The following is a 17,315-nucleotide window of genomic DNA, read 5'->3' on the forward strand; positions in this document are numbered from 1 at the left end:
ACCAAACCAACTTTTTCGGTAATTTTCGATTTCGGTTTTATCGGTTTCGATTACCAAAAAGTCGGTTTCCCAAACTTAAAACATCGGTTGGTATTCAGTCGGATTAAGGTAATTACCAAACCAAGCAGCAGCCCTAATATAGATAGACAAGAAGTTATTGGTAGTACCCACAAGGCCCACAAGTGGTACATATATAGAAATAGACATACTCATTCTACATCTAAATACATAGAGATAGCGGAGATCCTCTTTTGGTCACTGTAAATACTAAAACCTGAACACTTAATAAATTTCATAATGTCATCATAATAATCATTAATACTGGTCTCATTTGCAGTGTAAGAGAATTTGGAAAATGTGACATCATATCCGAAATGCCTCAAGCTCATTTGTAGGAATGTAAACAGGAGATTTTCTCTCCGGTTTTTATTTTGATTGCTAATTTTGGGAACCTAACAGTAATAACACTAATAATTATCCTTGCACACTCCAAATCTTCCATAATTCCAAACTTGTAAGATATAATTTCAAGCATTGAAATCAGTAGGGGTGGGCGCGATGCGGTTCGGTTCGGTTCGGTTTGAGGCCCAAACCGCAACCAAACTGCTTTTTTCTGTTGACCTATATATCAAACCGCAACCGCATTATAGAAGGGATGAACCGATTATTTAGGTTACATCATTTTTCGGTGTGGTGCAGGTCGGTTTTGGTTTCAAGTAAATAAAATGTAATTAAAATAAATTCGGTGTGGGTCGGTTTAAATCGGGCGGTTTATGACCGGAAACCGCAACCGAATCGCTTTTATACGGTTCGGTGGGGTGTGATCATAAAACGACACCGTTTTAGTTCGGTGCGGTTGCCGAACAGTTTTTTCGGTGCTGTTCGGGTCGGTAACTGCATTTTTAGTACAAAATCCCCACCCCTAGAAATCAATTTAGCTTTCTCGAGAGTGACTTTTCTTGGTTTGACAAAGAAACTCAAGATATATAGAAAACAATGAAAAAGAATTTTTTTTATTTTTTGGGATTCTCAGATATTTCCTAATTTGTTTAGGAAAGCTTTCATGCTTAAACGTTGTAGGGGATTTCCCGTTTAATATTCAATAAACACTATTGTCCCCCAATAAATTTTTATTGGGGGCAATAAAAATTTATTGGGTTTCATTGGGGGGGGGGGGGGGGGGGGTAATAAAAGTCTCCGACGACTTCTCTGGTGACCTATAAAATTTCTGATGACCTCTTTGGGGACCTCTGACGATCGGTGACTAGTGAACGGAGTCCCGCATCCGGTTTTATTGGCCTCCAATAATACTTGATAAACTTTTATTGTCCCTCAATAAAAGTAATAAAAGTCTCTGGCGACTGGTGACTAGTGATTGGAGTTCAACATCCGGTTTTATTGCCTCCAATAATACTCAATAATCTTTTATCCCCCCCCCCCCCCAAAATAAAAGTAATAAAACTCTCCGGTGACCTATAATATCTCCGACGAACTTTTTGAGAACCTTCGGTGACCCTTGAATGGTGATCGGAGTCTTGTGTCTGGTTTCATTGGCCCCAATAATATCTCAGAAACCTTTATTGCCCCCCCTAATAAAACCCAACAAACTTTTATTGCCGCCCAATAAAAATTATTGGGTTTTATTGGGGGGTAATAAAAAGTCTCCGACGACCTCTCCAGTGATCTATAAGATCTCCGACGTATCTCTTTGGGAACTCCGGCTGATGACCGAGGCGGCCAATGACTGGAGTCCAATGAAGTCTCCAACGACTTTTTAATTATTTGGAGGACAAACTTGTCTTTTAAATGGGGTAAATGGACATACAAATCTTTTAGTGGAATAAGTGGACATTTGTTGGGCCAAATTAGAAAAATAGTCAAGGCCAATGAATTAAGCCTCGTCAAGGAGTTTTCAAATTAGATGTTGATGGAACTCAAAATAGTATCTTTGGAAAAATTACTGCTGGAGGCATTGTCATATGCTCTTCTGAAAATTGGATCATAGGGCTGTAGGTGAATCTAGGTATTGGTGAGGTGCTTAATTAATGCTGAAGCTTGGAGGTTGTTTCATGGTCTCAAGCTTACTATCAAGTGTCACATTGAGAAGCAAGTAGTGGAATCAAACTCAGTTATTCTAGTTAAACTTGTGCTGGATAGTGATGTCTCTCTTCACCCTCTTGGCTCCCTTATTTCTTGCTATAGTAACTTGATGGAGAACTTCCAATCCTTCTCTCTAAAGCATATTTACTAGGAGAGTAATATGGTTACAGACTCTCTAGCTAAGAATATAACTCTGCATGCTTGACTACCCTCCTGTTCATGCTTTGAAGAGAATTATAGAAAAATGACCTCTTTTGAGAGTCCAAATTGGTTTTTAACCGTCTTTTCTTAATCACAAGATTTTTTATTATTTTTTATCAAGATCACAAGATGTGTCTTCTCTAATCCCAATTACTTTCTCACAACGACACGGTCATAATACCACGTTGAACTCCCTTACCCTCTTCTCCTAGAACCATCACCACCCTAAATATATAGAAGCACCATTTTTTGACATGGACAAAAAGAATCTAATTTTATTCAAAAAAGAAATGAAAAAAAAAACATCTAAATTAATCTAACAATGATGTCATATAAAAGGAAGGTTTCTCCCGCGCTTTGGTTTGATTCCCTTATTAATTAGGTTTTGCACAGTCCTAGTATGAATAGGTTTCCCAATAATCCTAATTTAATTGGGTTTCCCGGTTCGATTGGTTATGTTGTCCTAATTTAATTGGGTTTCCCGGTTCGATTGGCTATGTTGTCTATAAATACCTCCCACAAGAGATAAATCAAGACGATTGAAATCAAACTAAACAACAAACGATAAACGATAAAGATATCTTGACTGACGATAACCAACACTAACCGTAGTGAGGAGTCGCCTAGGATGTCAGAGCTATCACGACTTTCAATAACAAACAACAACCGCAGAGGTCGTCGCAGTGAGGAGTATGAGCCTAGGTTCTCAAACCTTCCACCACTCCCACTACCGCGTGTCAATTACCGCCGGGGTCATCGCAGTGAGGAGTCGCCTAGGATTTCAGAGCTTCCACAATTGACACAAACAAACAATAACCGTGGTCGTCGTCACTGGCAGCAGCAGCCTGCTTGGATCTCTGACCTTCCAGGCTGCGACCGGTGTGTGACTATGAACCTGTCGTGCTCCGAGTGTTGGGAACGTGATCATTTGCGAACATTATTGGAGGACGAGGAGCTCTTTGATCGTGAAATGCAGGAAATGCGAGACTCTTACTGTCGAGAACAGGAAGACGCTATTCGAAGAACAAGGTCGGCGTCAACAGAGACAAGAGAACAGGAGGAAGCTACGCAAAGAACAAGGTCGGCGTCAACAGCGACAAGACACAGTATGTTTGACAGATTGGTGCAACTAGAATTTCAGATGTTTAGGTCAAAAACTACAAGAATTGATGATGTGAAAGCCAAGGTCAGGGGCATGCCAACCATTATGGCAATTGATGATGAAGCTTGTGCAGTTTGTCTCGAAGGCTTTCATTGTGTGTTAAAAGATGACGAGGGTAGTACCGGGAAACAAACACCCTGTGGCCATTTCTTCCACCAAACTTGCATAGCAAAATGGCTTTCAAACCCAAAGTACAATTCTACCTGCCCTCTATGTCGCTACTCATTATAGAACTCTAGCCTACAGTTATATTTGTATGTATTGCTGACTCGAACACAAATGGTGGGTCGCTCTTGATTCAATATATAGTCTTGAACATAATTGCTCGTGAAACAAGTTTACGATCGAGTCTCAGCTAATTATTATTATTTTTTTCTGCTCTGAAATGCACGCACTTCTCATATAAGATGCAAATAGTTGGCTATTTCTAGAGTTACTGTGAGGTCCCAGTATATCTCTATGCTATTTCGTTCTGCTGCAGCTACCAGTTTCATTAATGTAAAATACAAATAATCAAGATAAATGAAAAGACAAGCACAAATATGTGTTTAGTTCTATTCTTTTGCTTCAAATAATAAAAGTATTTTCCAGTCTCAGAAAAAATATTAATCCAGTTTCAATTATAGTTAGCATTAATCAAAGCTAACTATTAGGATTTAGCCCAAAAAAAGAAAAAGACAGCTAACTATTAGGAAATTGGGTGTAGTTGATGACATATTCAATTTGAAATTAATGTTGAAAAAATAAAATAATATACGTAGATGGGCAACAAATTTGGTTCATCGCAAAAAAAGGCCGGCAATTCTTAGTAATATCTAGTTTTGATCTAAACGCTATAAAAAATACAATGCAAAAGATCAAGTAGAAAATAAAAAATCATAACGACAATACAACATATAAAGAAAATACTATACTTCTGCGGAGAACTAGGAGATGCTGCAACAGCCTCTTGACAGGGAAATGCACTGTCAAATCGCCAGACCTAGAAAAAAGAGAATAATTTAGTAGTTGACTACACTAATTCTCTCAACTTTTTAAAAAATAACAATAAAGACTGACCTTGCTTACAATACTACGAGCTAACTCTCTCGGTTCCTCATCACCTTCTTCCCAGAGAAGGTCATCAAATATTGAGTTATGGCATTTTACGAAATTTGCCACTTCCCAAGCAATGTTATTTTTAACCTTAAAGCATACGATTAAAATAATCAATAAATGGAAATTTTTTTTTTGTTATATGAATTTCTTGCAAAGGAAGTCTACCATAATAGAAAGCTCATTAAAAAAAGGGAAAAGATGAACAATTTCTCTCTGATTCAATGAAAAAGAAGGCTACCTCGAGAATGTCATATCTATCGATCAGAACCAACAAGCTGAATACCAATCTCAGCATTGGAGTGAATGTCGTCATTCCCTGTTAGTTGCATGAATTAGGTACGTGATTGACAATTAAGAAAAAGTTGCACAAACAAGCACATAAGGGATACTTACAAAAATAGACATTGCCCTGCATGAAGCACAATGCTGGAGGATATCCATTGAAAATAAAACTTGAGCTCCAATGGTCCCATACGTGTGACTAATCCTCAATAATACCGCAAGCTTCGCTTCTAGAGTCCGTGCTTGCTGCATCAACTCTCGAGAATATCCACCCTCCTAAGAAAATATGTAGAAATTATGTAAATTACCATTACAATGTAATGGCCATATGAAAGTTCCCAAAAACAGAGAACTTTAACAGAAGATAAAATTGTACATATAAAATTGGAAAGTTCATTGAATAAGCACCTGATCAGACAGACTCTCAATGCAATTTCTAAGAAAACCAGTGGTTTGAAGCTTCTGTAAAAAGTATTTTTCATCATCAACAATCAAGAGGGCATCTAAGACATAGAGGGACATCGTTTTCATCTTTTCACTTCCTTGACTCGCATCACTTATTACCTGAAGATCAAAGTGAAAATTTGAGAAAAACAAAAATAGAAGAAGAGAAATAGTATATGCATAAAGATATGGAACAACAGTTCAATGTTTAATGAGTTTAGCATTTAGTAAACACTTACCAAATCCAGAATAGGTTGAGCTTCTTTCCTTAATATAGAGAAATTAGTAAGAGCAAACTCTGCCAATGCGTCTGCTCGTTCTTGGTTCATCTGAAAATAAGACAAAACAGTGCCAACGTTCTTCATTTCTGTTAAATAACAACTAGAGCAGATTAAAAAAATTATATAGACTACAGACCAGCCTATCTGGATCCGGCGGATCAATCTCAATATCTGGATCGAGTGCATTTTGACAGTACTGGAAAAAGCTAAGAAGTAAACCATATTGCCTGAAGTAAAAAGAAAGGGAGGTCAGATGGTGATGGTGACTGAAATACTTAAAAGCATGGAAGCAGCACTAATTTGACCAGAATCTTACCGTACTATTAAGGATTCTGATGATCTATGTTCAAAAATTTTCAATATATGCTTTAACAGGTCGTCATCAGGAAATAAAAATCTCTCATCTCTTAATTTGATCATGCAAGTCAGTGCAACCTAAGGAAACATTACTTTATTAGAGGATAAAGCGATGAAGTATTTTAGATTACAGCAACATTAGGACCAGGAAAAATAAATAAATCATACCCTGCACAATCCCTCTCTCATCTTGTCGTTACAGGCAGGGTAAGTAGTCAGAGTAACAACAATAATCCTGTCAATATCAGAAGTATAAGTTCTGGAGAACATAGAAATAGGGAAAAAGAAAAGAAAAAAAGAAACAGGTTATGATCATACTGATATAGAACTTCAGTTCGTTGTCCAAGTGATGATATCCTTCTCAAAGCAGAGATCTACTCAAGCAAATAAAAAACAAAAATGAACACTAAACCGGGCGAACCATTTGGAAAGCGTAACCAAAAATTTAGCACTTAAAACCCAGTGGAAAAGAACAGACCTCAATAATGTCTGACCAGGCCTTGAACATATCAAGGTTTGCATTTACGTCCATGCTGGTATCCCGCAAACCAGATTGGACTATCTCAAGTAACTCCAAGACCTGAAACAATAGAATAAAAAGTCAAGAAAATTGAACAAAACAATAAAAGTCAACACTATTATAATTTTCTTCACTATCATCAATCCATCATGAACATCCTCTCAATCCTTTATAATATCAGGCCTGGTTACTCAATGCAGAGGTTTTCATTATTGCTCAACTCAAAGATAAGAAAGAAGTGAATATGCATAGATTTCCCAAAGGAAAGACAAATGAAGATAAATTTTAGTAACTTTTCCAATAATCATAGTGGAATACGACTGGGGGAAATTCACTTGAAAAGTTTAAGCAATTAACAATACCTTACTCTTGGTATTTTCGACATTTGCATGCCCAAAAAGATGCTCAAGAATGCTATCACATGCTTCTAGATCAGTGGATCCATTGACATCGCCAACATAAAGTTCAACAGCTAATAGTTTCAACAGCCAAGTTCTCTGTGAACAGTAAGAGAAACAGTATACAATTAGTAGTACGAGAAACAGTATACAATTAGTTGTTAAGTTTAGGACAGGAACGCGAGCATAGAGATCTGCTAAAGATATGCAAAGGTAACCAACCATGGGTGTCAAACATATATGTCAAAAACTATGTACAATCTAACTAAGGCTCTAGGTTCAAGAGGAGTGCAGTTAAGATAGACAAACTTACACTGCCCATGGGTCTTTACGCACTTGAATGCCAAATGAGCATATCAAAATCAAAGACATTTAACATGGATTATAACACCTTAATGAAAATCAAATAATGACAGGAAAATTCTACCTAGAGTAGAACAGGGCCATGTCCAGTTCAAAGTTAATTTAATAACACTTCTTGAAATGTTTTTCTTGTAATTCTACAGAGTAATACTAAACTAAATAAAACCCAAGAAGACAGCTACAGAAAAGAAATTCGTGCAATGAAATCTGTATGGCCTTGTCAGAAAACTGCAAAGTCCAATGAAACATGCAATGTTGTGAATGAAAACAGAAAAAGAAAAAAAGCTAAATAATTATGGAAGCAACCTGGTGAAGGGAACTGATGCACAGGGAATGTTCTTCAGGAAGAGGGCAAACGCCAATTGTATCTAGGTGCTGAATGATAAAGGTAAATGCATTTTAGATATACATGAAAGAACACAAACATACAGTGGAACAGAACAAAGACAGATTAACATTTTAAAGTCTTATTAAAGAGCTTCAGAAAGAAATAAATTAGACCCCTTTTACCTTTGCAAAGAACAGATACTCTTTACCCCTCAGCAGCTTCATCATAGAATCGTGTGTCTTAGCATCCGAGCACAACTTATAAAGGAGCTGGAAAGGATCAAACAAATATCAGTGGAACAGAGCGTAGAAAAATTCAACAAGAAACTAAATATGTTATCCAGAGAGAACAATAAGAAGAAAACATTTTCCAACTGTAGAGATTGCTTCAGCTAACCTTAAACCCAGATTCATGAAGTGACATATTTACTTTAGGCTTTGAAAGCTTGTCCAGAATTTCAAGAATAACTTTCAAACAACTGCAAATAACATTTAAGAGTACACTTCAAGAAATAGAAATTGAAACATATAGAGATGAACTGATTGCAGAGCTTTTAAAGCAACTTGACCTGTGAGGAAATTTTGGTTGTAACACAAACTGTCCAGTAGGACTCTCAAGATCAAAATGGAGCAGAAAATGAGTGATATTGGGAGCTGGTTGGCTTATATTGTCTTCTAGAAGCTGTAAAAATGTAGAATAAGAATATGGACATTCTAGAATGTAATAATTAATTCAAGAAGGATGGAATAATGGTATTGTACGAGCCAACCTTCATTATCAGTATAGCTGGTTCACTTGCATCATCAAGGGACTTACAAACTTCTGAGCGTAATTCTAGGCAGGCTGCATACTTTCCAATCAAAGATATTGCAGCATTGGATCTTAGCAGTAACTCCACGAAGCCATCCACGCGAGAACTTTTTTGTTTTGTTTTGGGCAATATATATATATTAGGTCTTATCTTATCAGATACTTTGTATTAAAAGTGTATCCAGAAAAAATAACATCATACGCAAAATTAGGAAAACATATTGTAAGCACAAAGCTGGAGGCCATATAAGAATCTAATGGATCACAGTGAGCAAAGAAGAACACAGAATGGAAGAGGAGGAACCTCAATATAGACATGATCTTGATAGAGCACAGCTGAATTTGTGGTTCAAAATAATATCCGACATACTCCAACAGAGCTAAAATTTGATTGAAGTCTAGAGAGAGCATAACTTCCAACAGTCGCCACTGCAGGAAAAGAAAAAGGAGAAACAAATGACAATCAATGACCAAATATGGCTATTTAGGTCTCATCCATTATGATTTAGACAAGAGGACAGGACAAGTTCATATATATGTTTGTATGTACTCTACTTTTCCAAGTGCTTTTGCTTGGCAAAGAACCATATATAAGAAAACAAGCATAAAGCTAACAACTGCGTAACAAACTTTTTGATATAAAGTGAAGGTTTTATAATTCTGTATTCTTGTAGGTAGTAAATGAACCAGATTTGAGCACACTGTTACACATGCTGGATACAAAGTATTGTGTACTAACATGCTCAACCTGCCAAAAAAATTTCTGAAGTGTCCTAAAGATCACGATCTTTGCAGAAAATGTTAATGATGAAGTATCACCTCATGCAAATGAACAATTATTTTAAAGTTCAAAACCCAAATCAAGTTAAAGGATCCAGCTACTTAAATGGTCAACTCAAGCATTTAAGCTAGCTAAGCAGAAACCTATCTAACAGTAGCAAAATTTTTGACCAACTCCAACTGTCACCCATGAAGGGGAAAATAGACAGAAAATAAATACCCTCACCAGAAACCATAGATCCAAGAGGGCGAAAAGTAGGTATAGATAATGACAAGTTTCCTTCAGTTAGTTAAAAAATTAAATTCACATGCTACGATAATAATACTGACAGCAAATCAGACATTTATTCAATGATATAAATCAATCCTGAAAAAAGCTGTCGAAGTCTTGTGTAACAAAATTTATAAGGAATATTAGAGATTAATATCAGTTAAGAAATCTGTAAGGTCATAACTACCTGGTAAACTGCAAGCAAATCCTTCTCTAATACAAGGACTATAATTTCCATAGACAGTTGGACTGCCTTCTCCAAAAGTTTCCCATACAATTGATTTGTCCTCTCAGACATAAGCTCATTGACACCCGGCAAAAGAATACACATAATGTTTTGGAAAACAGTATTTCCACTTGTGAAATCCTGTAACAACATGTAGAAAAGAAGGAATCCAATGATGTTCTTCTGTATTTAATGTCAGCAATCATGATCCAATCTAAACTTGTACTATCAATTAAAAATGCCCATGAAAATACGGGTTAACTTTTGCAATTAAACAGTTCAACAGCGAAACATAAGTTTGACAAAAGACCTTCATATGGAGCATGCACAATATAAGTTGCACCAAATAGATAGATATACAAAAGCTTGCTCTAGTATCATAAATAAAACAAATTTGATTCAAATCTATGTTAAGTTAAATGGGAAAAAGAACAACTCCAGCAGGAGTGGGGACTGCCCAGAAGTTTTAGGGAAAAAAAAAATATGCTCTAATATTCATTGAACATAGTGAAGAATAAGAACGTACTTCTAGAAATTCTACTATGGGTATTACTGTTGAACGCTGAGAATTGACAAGGTCACTGTTGATGCCCTCCTCAGAGATGTCATACAGACGCAAAATCCTGAATGTTAAATCGTACGATGATGAAATATTTTCTTTACAAAAGAGACAAGAAAACTTGCAGAGATAAGAAACATGTGAACCCCAAAATCACAAATACAAAGCTTGAGTATAGGATAAACTCACGTGTGAAAATGCTGGAGGCAAGCAACTACCAGCTGCCATTTCTGAAAAGGATCTGTATACGCTCTTTGAGGGAATAACCGGAAAACATCATTATAAATGAACCAAAAGAAAATTGCAACACAGCTGCCAAACAGGAAAAAACTACTGATCAGATTGACAAATTCACCAAAAGAAGTAAAAGATTGCAAAGAAATGTTAAGGAAACCAGCAAACTTACCTTTGCTTTAGACAATCCAAGTCTCTTTCTTCCAGAAGAAGAGTGTTTAACAGGTCAAGGAATGATATCGTCGAAGGATAGTTCTGAATCATTGCTTCTACTTCATTCAGCTCAAATTGCATATCATATACCCGTAGCATATATCCACTCTTCCCATACTCCTCAAGTTTCTCCCAAATTTCATCTTTTAGGACTGGGGAGACGTGTACAAAGGCTTTTATTGCCCCCAATAAGGCACCCTGCAACAGTTAGTGGTATATTTTAGCAATAAAATGACTTGAAATTCATATGAAGCTTCTCTCCTACAGCAAAAAATTCACATGATAATATGGCCACCAACCTTCACATAAGGAGGCGCACCAGAGAGAAGGAGCTTGAATAAAGGTTCTACGTAAGCAAACGAGTTTAATTCAAGGAGGTTTCCATGTTCCACAACCTACAACAGATTGCAAAGAAACATAAAATCGGTAATTCATTTCAATAAAAAAAAAACCCATGAGAAGATTGTAATCTACATTTGTATCCACAGCTCTGCCAGAGAGATAAATGGTTCCAACCTAACCTCGACATGACCAACAAGCACTTTTGATAACAAATCATGGAATTTGTCTGCTGCTAATACATTCTGAAAAGGAGGTACTACTAGTAAGAAATAATGCATACCTTTTGAAGAATATTCAAATACGAAGCAAGTTCTTTTCCCTCTTCCTCTGCTAGTTGTAAGAAGCGAGCATGATAACTTGTTAAGTGAGCAAAGAATGTTTCAAACTCATCACGCCACCTAAGTAATTCAAAAACCTTTGAAGTGCTTTCTTGACTAGAGGCCTGAAAGGAACATAAAACAAAGAGATAAAAAAATTGTAGGAAATTGCAAAACAATATTCAAACCAGCCCAAACATTCTTCATACCAATGAACTCAGCATATTCAAGAAAGCCACACGGGTTTGAAAATTTAAAGATCCCTCTCCAACCATATTCACAAATGTCCACAACACATAATTGCCAGACAACAGCTCTTGATTCTTCTGAAGAAAATCATTTGAAAAAAAAAATTATTATTAGGTCCAACTGATATCAGCATAAGAGGACGAATGAAGTCTCTACAACTCGTACATGAAAAGTTACAAATGAAGTGTTTTGATGCAGACTAACCTCATAGATTTTTCCCACCAGTCCCAAGAGAGAGAGAAATGGTAAAGGGCCAGTTTCACGACCTTGTGATGTTATAGCCATGTCCTTTGATTGTCTGACCTGTGAGGATGAAGGGTAGAATAAACATCATAAAAATGTGTGTGTGTGTGTGTGTGTGTGTGTGTGTGTGTGTGTGAGAGAGAGAGAGAGAGAGAGAGAGAGAGAGAGAGATTTTACTAGAACTGACCCTTTGTAGGGAAAGTGGGTGAGATACCAAGCAGGTGATCAGCTTGCCAAAATAAATGTTGTATATATAGCTCATATCCTCATCATCATGGTTCTGATATGCTGCAGTACCAAGAATTCCATCTGATATAAACTGGAATACATTCTTCTGAAAAACTAGCTCCAAACAAGAATCCAGGTGATCCAAATCTTGTGTGACTATCATGTGCGCTGCCCAAGCTAATCTTATGCAGCCAATAAAGCCCTCAACATTTGGATCACATCCGGTGGCCATTACCTGAAGCATAGAAGATAAGAAGCATCAAAATTTAAAACCCTTGCAAGTGAAAATTGAAAGTAGATAGACACAAAGTTTATTTCCTTACAATTTCATGAAATTCATTTTTGAATGAATCTTCCAGTGTCACTATAGATGCATTTGGAGAACCTGATACAAATGCGATCACAATAGAGAAAAGAAGACTAACAGCAACCTACAAAAACATGGAGTACATAAATGACCAGATGGTAAGATAAACAATCTCATTAAGGAAAATTGAACATGAAGCAGAATACCTGATGTCGTGTTGTCTGGTGGCCAAGATAAGATAAACAATCTTTCAAGGAAAGAAAAATTTCCTTTATATCATCTTGAGCTGCAAAGGTTAATGAGTGTAAACGTTTCAGTATTTGGTTTGGTTAGAATATGGTACGACCACAAAAGTTTTCACCCTAATAAACCAGTAAAAACACATGTAGCTTACTTGAGCCAACAACCAGTGTCGAAAGGCAAAGGCAATGCCCAAGTATGAGCTTTTCCAAGGACAGTACATCTTCCCGCCGGACGAGAACTCCACTAGAATCAAGAACACATGGTTCAGAATGAGGCCCAACCAGGTCAGCTGGCTCTTCTCGATTAAGTTCCTACAATGGCAACCCATAATCAGTATGTCAAACTGACACATAGGAAACATTTAATCATTGATTAAGGGGAAAAAAGAAACATCCAAAACAGATAGCAAAATTCAGATATATACAGTAAACTTGCCTTGAGAAGAGATAGAATCCTTTGTCTCAGCCCATTACTAAAAATGTTTTCCAAAAACTTGACAAGGTCGGATTGAATTTCAGGTTCTACTTGATCAAGTACTGCAGTCTGGTATATCAATAGTTCCAAATTAGAAAATCAAATATTAAGCAGGTGCTATAGTATGTAACACACATGGGTTAGTATGGCACACAGGAGCAAGAAGAGAGTGATATACCCTCAACAAAGTATACAAATCTTCCAGAATTTCCCTCCTCTCCTTAAACCACAGCCGTATTGCATGCTTCAAAATGTCTTGAGGAGCTCCTCCGATGGAAGCCCACTGACATAAATACAGAAAATGACGTTGCACATTTCGGATATGAAAATCTAATCCAGCTATGGAGTTATATACATGACAAAGGAATATACCTCTAGATGTGCAGACTGAATCAAACGGACACAATGAGTCACATTGAGATGCAGTTCATCACTCATATCCAAAACCTATAAACATACATCATGATCATCAAAAACTCAAAAATCAAAAATCAGAGCTCTCAAACATGTGTTGGAACAATAAGGTCGAGTGAAACTAACCATTTCAATGTCCTCATCGTTATTAAGTGAATCGGGCATTTCAATTTCATCCAGCTCTGCACGAGAAGAGTCCGATGGACCCGTAAAAGCCAAGAGGGACTGAAATGAAGTGATAGACTCGTTGAGTGCTTCGTTCAACTCCCGGCGCTCCGACGGAGTAGGAGACGAACCGCCTCCGCAGAGCAACGTCGCCGAAATCACTTTTCTCAGTCGGTTGCTGCTCATTGCTGCTGCTCCGGGTTAGGGCTCGGTTTTGGTCTTTGCTCTTTGCTCTTGCTCTGCTCTGTGGGGAGACACAACTGGTTTCTGCTACTCGGCTAGTGTTTGGTGTTCGGTTTATGTTTTTGCTCTGTTCGGTACTTTGGGAGGCACAACTGGTTGAAAAGGCACTTTTTGAACACGTCAACTTTGCCACATGGAATTTTCGTTTTGTTTTTCCTTCTTTCTTTTTTTTTTCAATTTTTCTTTTAATAAAAAAGAAAAATTACATTTGAAAATTACTTTATGAACAAAAGAATACTAAAACTAAACAACCAGGTGAGCAAAATTAATATAAAATTTAAAGAAAATGTCAATTTACCTAAATTTGAGTTACACTAACCTCACTTATTCAAATAAATTATAAGCTTACCCAATTATGAATTACCCATAAGATTATTCATTTTTCTCCAAGTTCTAAATTAAGTTTATTTTATTTTTATTTTTTTAAGACTATTTTGCCCTCTCTCCTCTTGTCACTTAGAAATACAAAAGTCATCAGAGGACTTCGCTGGACTCCAGTCATCGGCACCTGAATCCAATCACCGGTCACAAGAGGAGCAATAAAAAATTATTAGAGGCAATGAAAGTCTATGGCGACCTCTCCAGTGTCAAGTGAGGTTTCTGGTGAAGTCTCTGATGACTTAATTGGAGGCCAAACTTGCCTTTTTACCTTTAAATGGGGTAAGTGGACACAAAATGGGCTCCTAATGGGACAAATTGGGACATTTAGTCAGGAGTCCTAAAATTTATAGTATTCTTCTATTAATCGATCTTAACACCGTCTATAATTTTTTTTTTCTTTTTAGTTTTTTTTGCCTCTTGATCTACGTCTTAAACGTTCCTCACCTTCACCTTAAACTTAAATGGATGTGTTCACCTCTTGGTTACAACGGATCCTCGAAAATGATTATTTTTCATTATACTTTTTTTTTTTGTTAATGAAGCATTTATTACATAACCTAAAGTAAGTTCGTTGTATCCTTACTAAAAACTATTATTCAACACTTTATCTTTATAGAATTCTTGTACATATTTCCATTATACTCAATTTTAGAAAGGGATAGACTTGACAAGATTGTATAATACTTCGAATACCATCTTCGCCCTGTACTCAATTTCAGAATTCGAATAGACTTGACAAAAAAATAAAAAAGCAAGTGATAGACTTGACAAAAACGTAAAAAAGCAAATCGCTCCACCAACTAAGAACGGATATGGCTTTGTTTCGCCCAATCAGCTTATGCAACACCCTTTACAAAGTGATATCCAAAGTTCTGGTGGCGCGGATTAGACCGTCGTTGAAAAATCTTATAAGTCCTAACCAAGTCAGCTTTGTCTCTGGTAGGCATATTTCAGACAATATCATCATAGCTCAAGAGGTTTTGCATAAATACCAACACTCCTATGGTAAGAAGGGCTACTTGGCTTGGAAAATAGACCTCTCTAAGGCCTATGATCGCCTGAATTGGAGCTTTATAGCCTCTGTTCTTTTTGAAGCTCAGTTTCCTGATAAAATGGTTAAGCTAGTGATGGATTGTGTCTCTTCTACTAGCTTCCAGGTGTGTGTTAATGGAGAATTATCAAAAAAAATTGAAGCTGGTAGGGGTCTCCGGCAGGGTGATCCTTTGTCCCCTTATCTCTTTGTTCTTTGCATGGAAAAATTATCTCATCTAATCACTTCTACTGTGGAAGTTGGACAATGGAAACCAGTTCGTGCATCTGGATCTGGTCCCCTTATATCCCATTTATTCTTTGCAGATGACTTGATATTATTCTCTGAAGCTACTTGTGATCAAGCTAGAGTCTTAAAGAAGTGCCTTGATAGGTTCTGTGAGCTCTCTGGTCAAGAAGTGAGTTACAATAAATCTGTGCTTTTTTGTTCTCCCAATACTGATAAGATGCTTGCAAAAAATATCAGTGACATTTGCGGCTCTGCCCTTACTACCAACCTCGGTAAATACTTGGGAATGCCTCTACTGCACTCTCGAGTCACCAAGCACACGTATGCATCCATCATCAACAAAGTTCAGAGTCGACTGGCTGGATGGAAAGGTAAGTTGTTAAACCTTGCTGGTAGAACAACTTTAATTAATTCTGTAATCTCTACCATGCCAGTCTATACCATGCAAACTGTCAAGATTCCTGCTTCTGTCTGTGATACTATTGAGAAAATGAGTAGAGATTTTCTTTGGGGAGATAATGATGGTGGTAGGAAGGTTCACCTTGCTAACTGGGACTTAGTTTGTAAACCGAAGAGGTTTGGTGGATTGGGGATTAAAAATATTAGACACATGAACCAAGCTATGCTTGCCAAGGTGGGATGGAGGATGTTTCAAAACGATGAAGGATTATGGAGCATGGTCTTACAGAAGAAATATGTGAAAAATATTCCTCAGCTGCACTCTGATTATGTTAGTTCTCCTAGAAGCTCTAGTACATGGAACAGTATAATTCATGGAATCAGATTATTAAAGGAAGGGCTAGTCTGGAGAATTGGTGATGGGAGTTCAACCAATTTCTGGAATGACAGATGGGCTATTGATGGTCCGCTTCTACAACATACTCTGAATCGGGCTTCTGTCAATGATTGTCTCAAAGTCAATGATTGTTGGAATGATGGTGAGTGGGATTTGAATTTTCTTAAAATTCATTTCTGTGATGATATTATCAATACAGTTGTTAGAATTCCCCCTGGTTTTCCAGGTTGTGGTTCTAACAAAATGATTTGGGGAGGAACAAGTAATGGTCACTTCACTGTTAAATCAGCTTATCTCTACTTGGTTAAGGAAGGAAACACAGTGGACTTTCCTTGGTTTTTTTCCTGGAAATTACAAATACCTCCTAAACTGAAATATTTCTTCTGGTTAGTCTGTCATGGTAAACTCCTCACCAATGTTGAAAGAGTTAAAAGAAGATTTGCTGCCAATTATTATTGTCCTGTTTGCCATGATCAACCTGAGACAATTTTACACATGCTTAGAGATTGCCCTGCTTCCCGGATGATTTGGAACAGTGTCATATGCTTAGATTCTATTTCTAGGACTATGCAGCTTGATTGGTATGGGTGGTTCTTTGCTAACTCTCAATGCAAGAAACTATGTTATGGGAATCTTCAATGGTGCTCAATTTTTGTGTATACTTGCTGGCACATATGGAAGTGGAGGAATAAAAAGGTGTTTGATGTGGGTTTCCACTACCCTTTTAATCATGGGAAAGTTGTTATTGATTCTGCTAGGGATTGGAAATCTGCCAACACTCTCAAGCCTCATCAGTCTAGTAAAACTTCTGTCAGGTTGTTTTGGAAGAAACCACCTATGCATTACTTTAAATTAAATGTTGATGGTGCTAGAAGTATTAATGGGAAAATTGGTGTTGGCGGTGTCTTAAGGGATTCTACGGGTGCTTGGGTTTCTGGGTTTTATGCTAATCTTGGATGCGGATCTGTCCTTCAGGCGGAAGCTTGGGGGTTACTTCTGGGTCTACA

General features: G+C 37.1%; 2 protein-coding genes across 2 annotated transcripts; one reads left to right on the forward strand and one right to left on the reverse strand.

Annotated features, from left to right (window-relative positions):
- The first annotated feature begins 2,929 nt into the window (after nucleotides 1-2,929).
- Nucleotides 2,930-3,694, forward strand: LOC112184878. The gene has a single exon (XM_024323108.1). It carries the CDS (start codon nucleotides 2,930-2,932, stop codon nucleotides 3,692-3,694), a length of 765 nt encoding a protein of 254 aa, XP_024178876.1.
- A 479-nt stretch (nucleotides 3,695-4,173) lies between these two features.
- LOC112184879 (nuclear pore complex protein NUP205) lies at nucleotides 4,174-13,891 on the reverse strand. The gene is made up of 34 exons (XM_040513987.1): nucleotides 13,571-13,891; nucleotides 13,403-13,477; nucleotides 13,209-13,313; nucleotides 12,992-13,099; nucleotides 12,708-12,867; nucleotides 12,520-12,599; nucleotides 12,330-12,437; nucleotides 11,966-12,241; nucleotides 11,740-11,838; nucleotides 11,496-11,612; nucleotides 11,250-11,411; nucleotides 10,927-11,022; nucleotides 10,587-10,825; nucleotides 10,370-10,492; nucleotides 10,148-10,244; nucleotides 9,583-9,762; nucleotides 8,649-8,773; nucleotides 8,304-8,451; nucleotides 8,103-8,215; nucleotides 7,931-8,012; nucleotides 7,717-7,803; nucleotides 7,513-7,581; nucleotides 6,808-6,942; nucleotides 6,404-6,505; nucleotides 6,244-6,299; nucleotides 6,094-6,160; nucleotides 5,885-6,003; nucleotides 5,705-5,795; nucleotides 5,527-5,616; nucleotides 5,252-5,407; nucleotides 4,955-5,119; nucleotides 4,800-4,877; nucleotides 4,523-4,648; nucleotides 4,174-4,445 (listed from the first exon to the last, which is right to left on the reverse strand). The coding sequence occupies exons 1-34, from the start codon at nucleotides 13,793-13,795 to the stop codon at nucleotides 4,290-4,292; spliced, it is 4,215 nt and encodes a 1,404-aa protein (XP_040369921.1). The 5' UTR covers nucleotides 13,796-13,891; the 3' UTR covers nucleotides 4,174-4,289.
- Between the last annotated feature and the right edge of the window lie 3,424 nt (nucleotides 13,892-17,315).

The sequence above is a fragment of the Rosa chinensis genome, chromosome 2 (genome assembly GCF_002994745.2).
Source record: "Rosa chinensis cultivar Old Blush chromosome 2, RchiOBHm-V2, whole genome shotgun sequence".
Lineage (NCBI taxonomy): Eukaryota > Viridiplantae > Streptophyta > Magnoliopsida > Rosales > Rosaceae > Rosa > Rosa chinensis.

Bases quoted from the DNA above. Each gene is read 5' to 3' on its own strand.
- LOC112184878 (XM_024323108.1), top strand. From the start codon at position 2,930: ATGTCAGAGCTATCACGACTTTCAATAACAAACAACAACCGCAGAGGT.
- LOC112184879 (XM_040513987.1), bottom strand. From the start codon at position 13,795: ATGAGCAGCAACCGACTGAGAAAAGTGATTTCGGCGACGTTGCTCTGC. The intron at 12,600-12,707 runs GTAAGCTACATG...TAACCTTTGCAG, and splicing joins GACACTGGTTGTTGGCTCAA to CTCAAGATGATATAAAGGAA. The intron at 12,242-12,329 runs GTAAGGAAATAA...TCTATGCTTCAG, and splicing joins AAAATGAATTTCATGAAATT to GTAATGGCCACCGGATGTGA.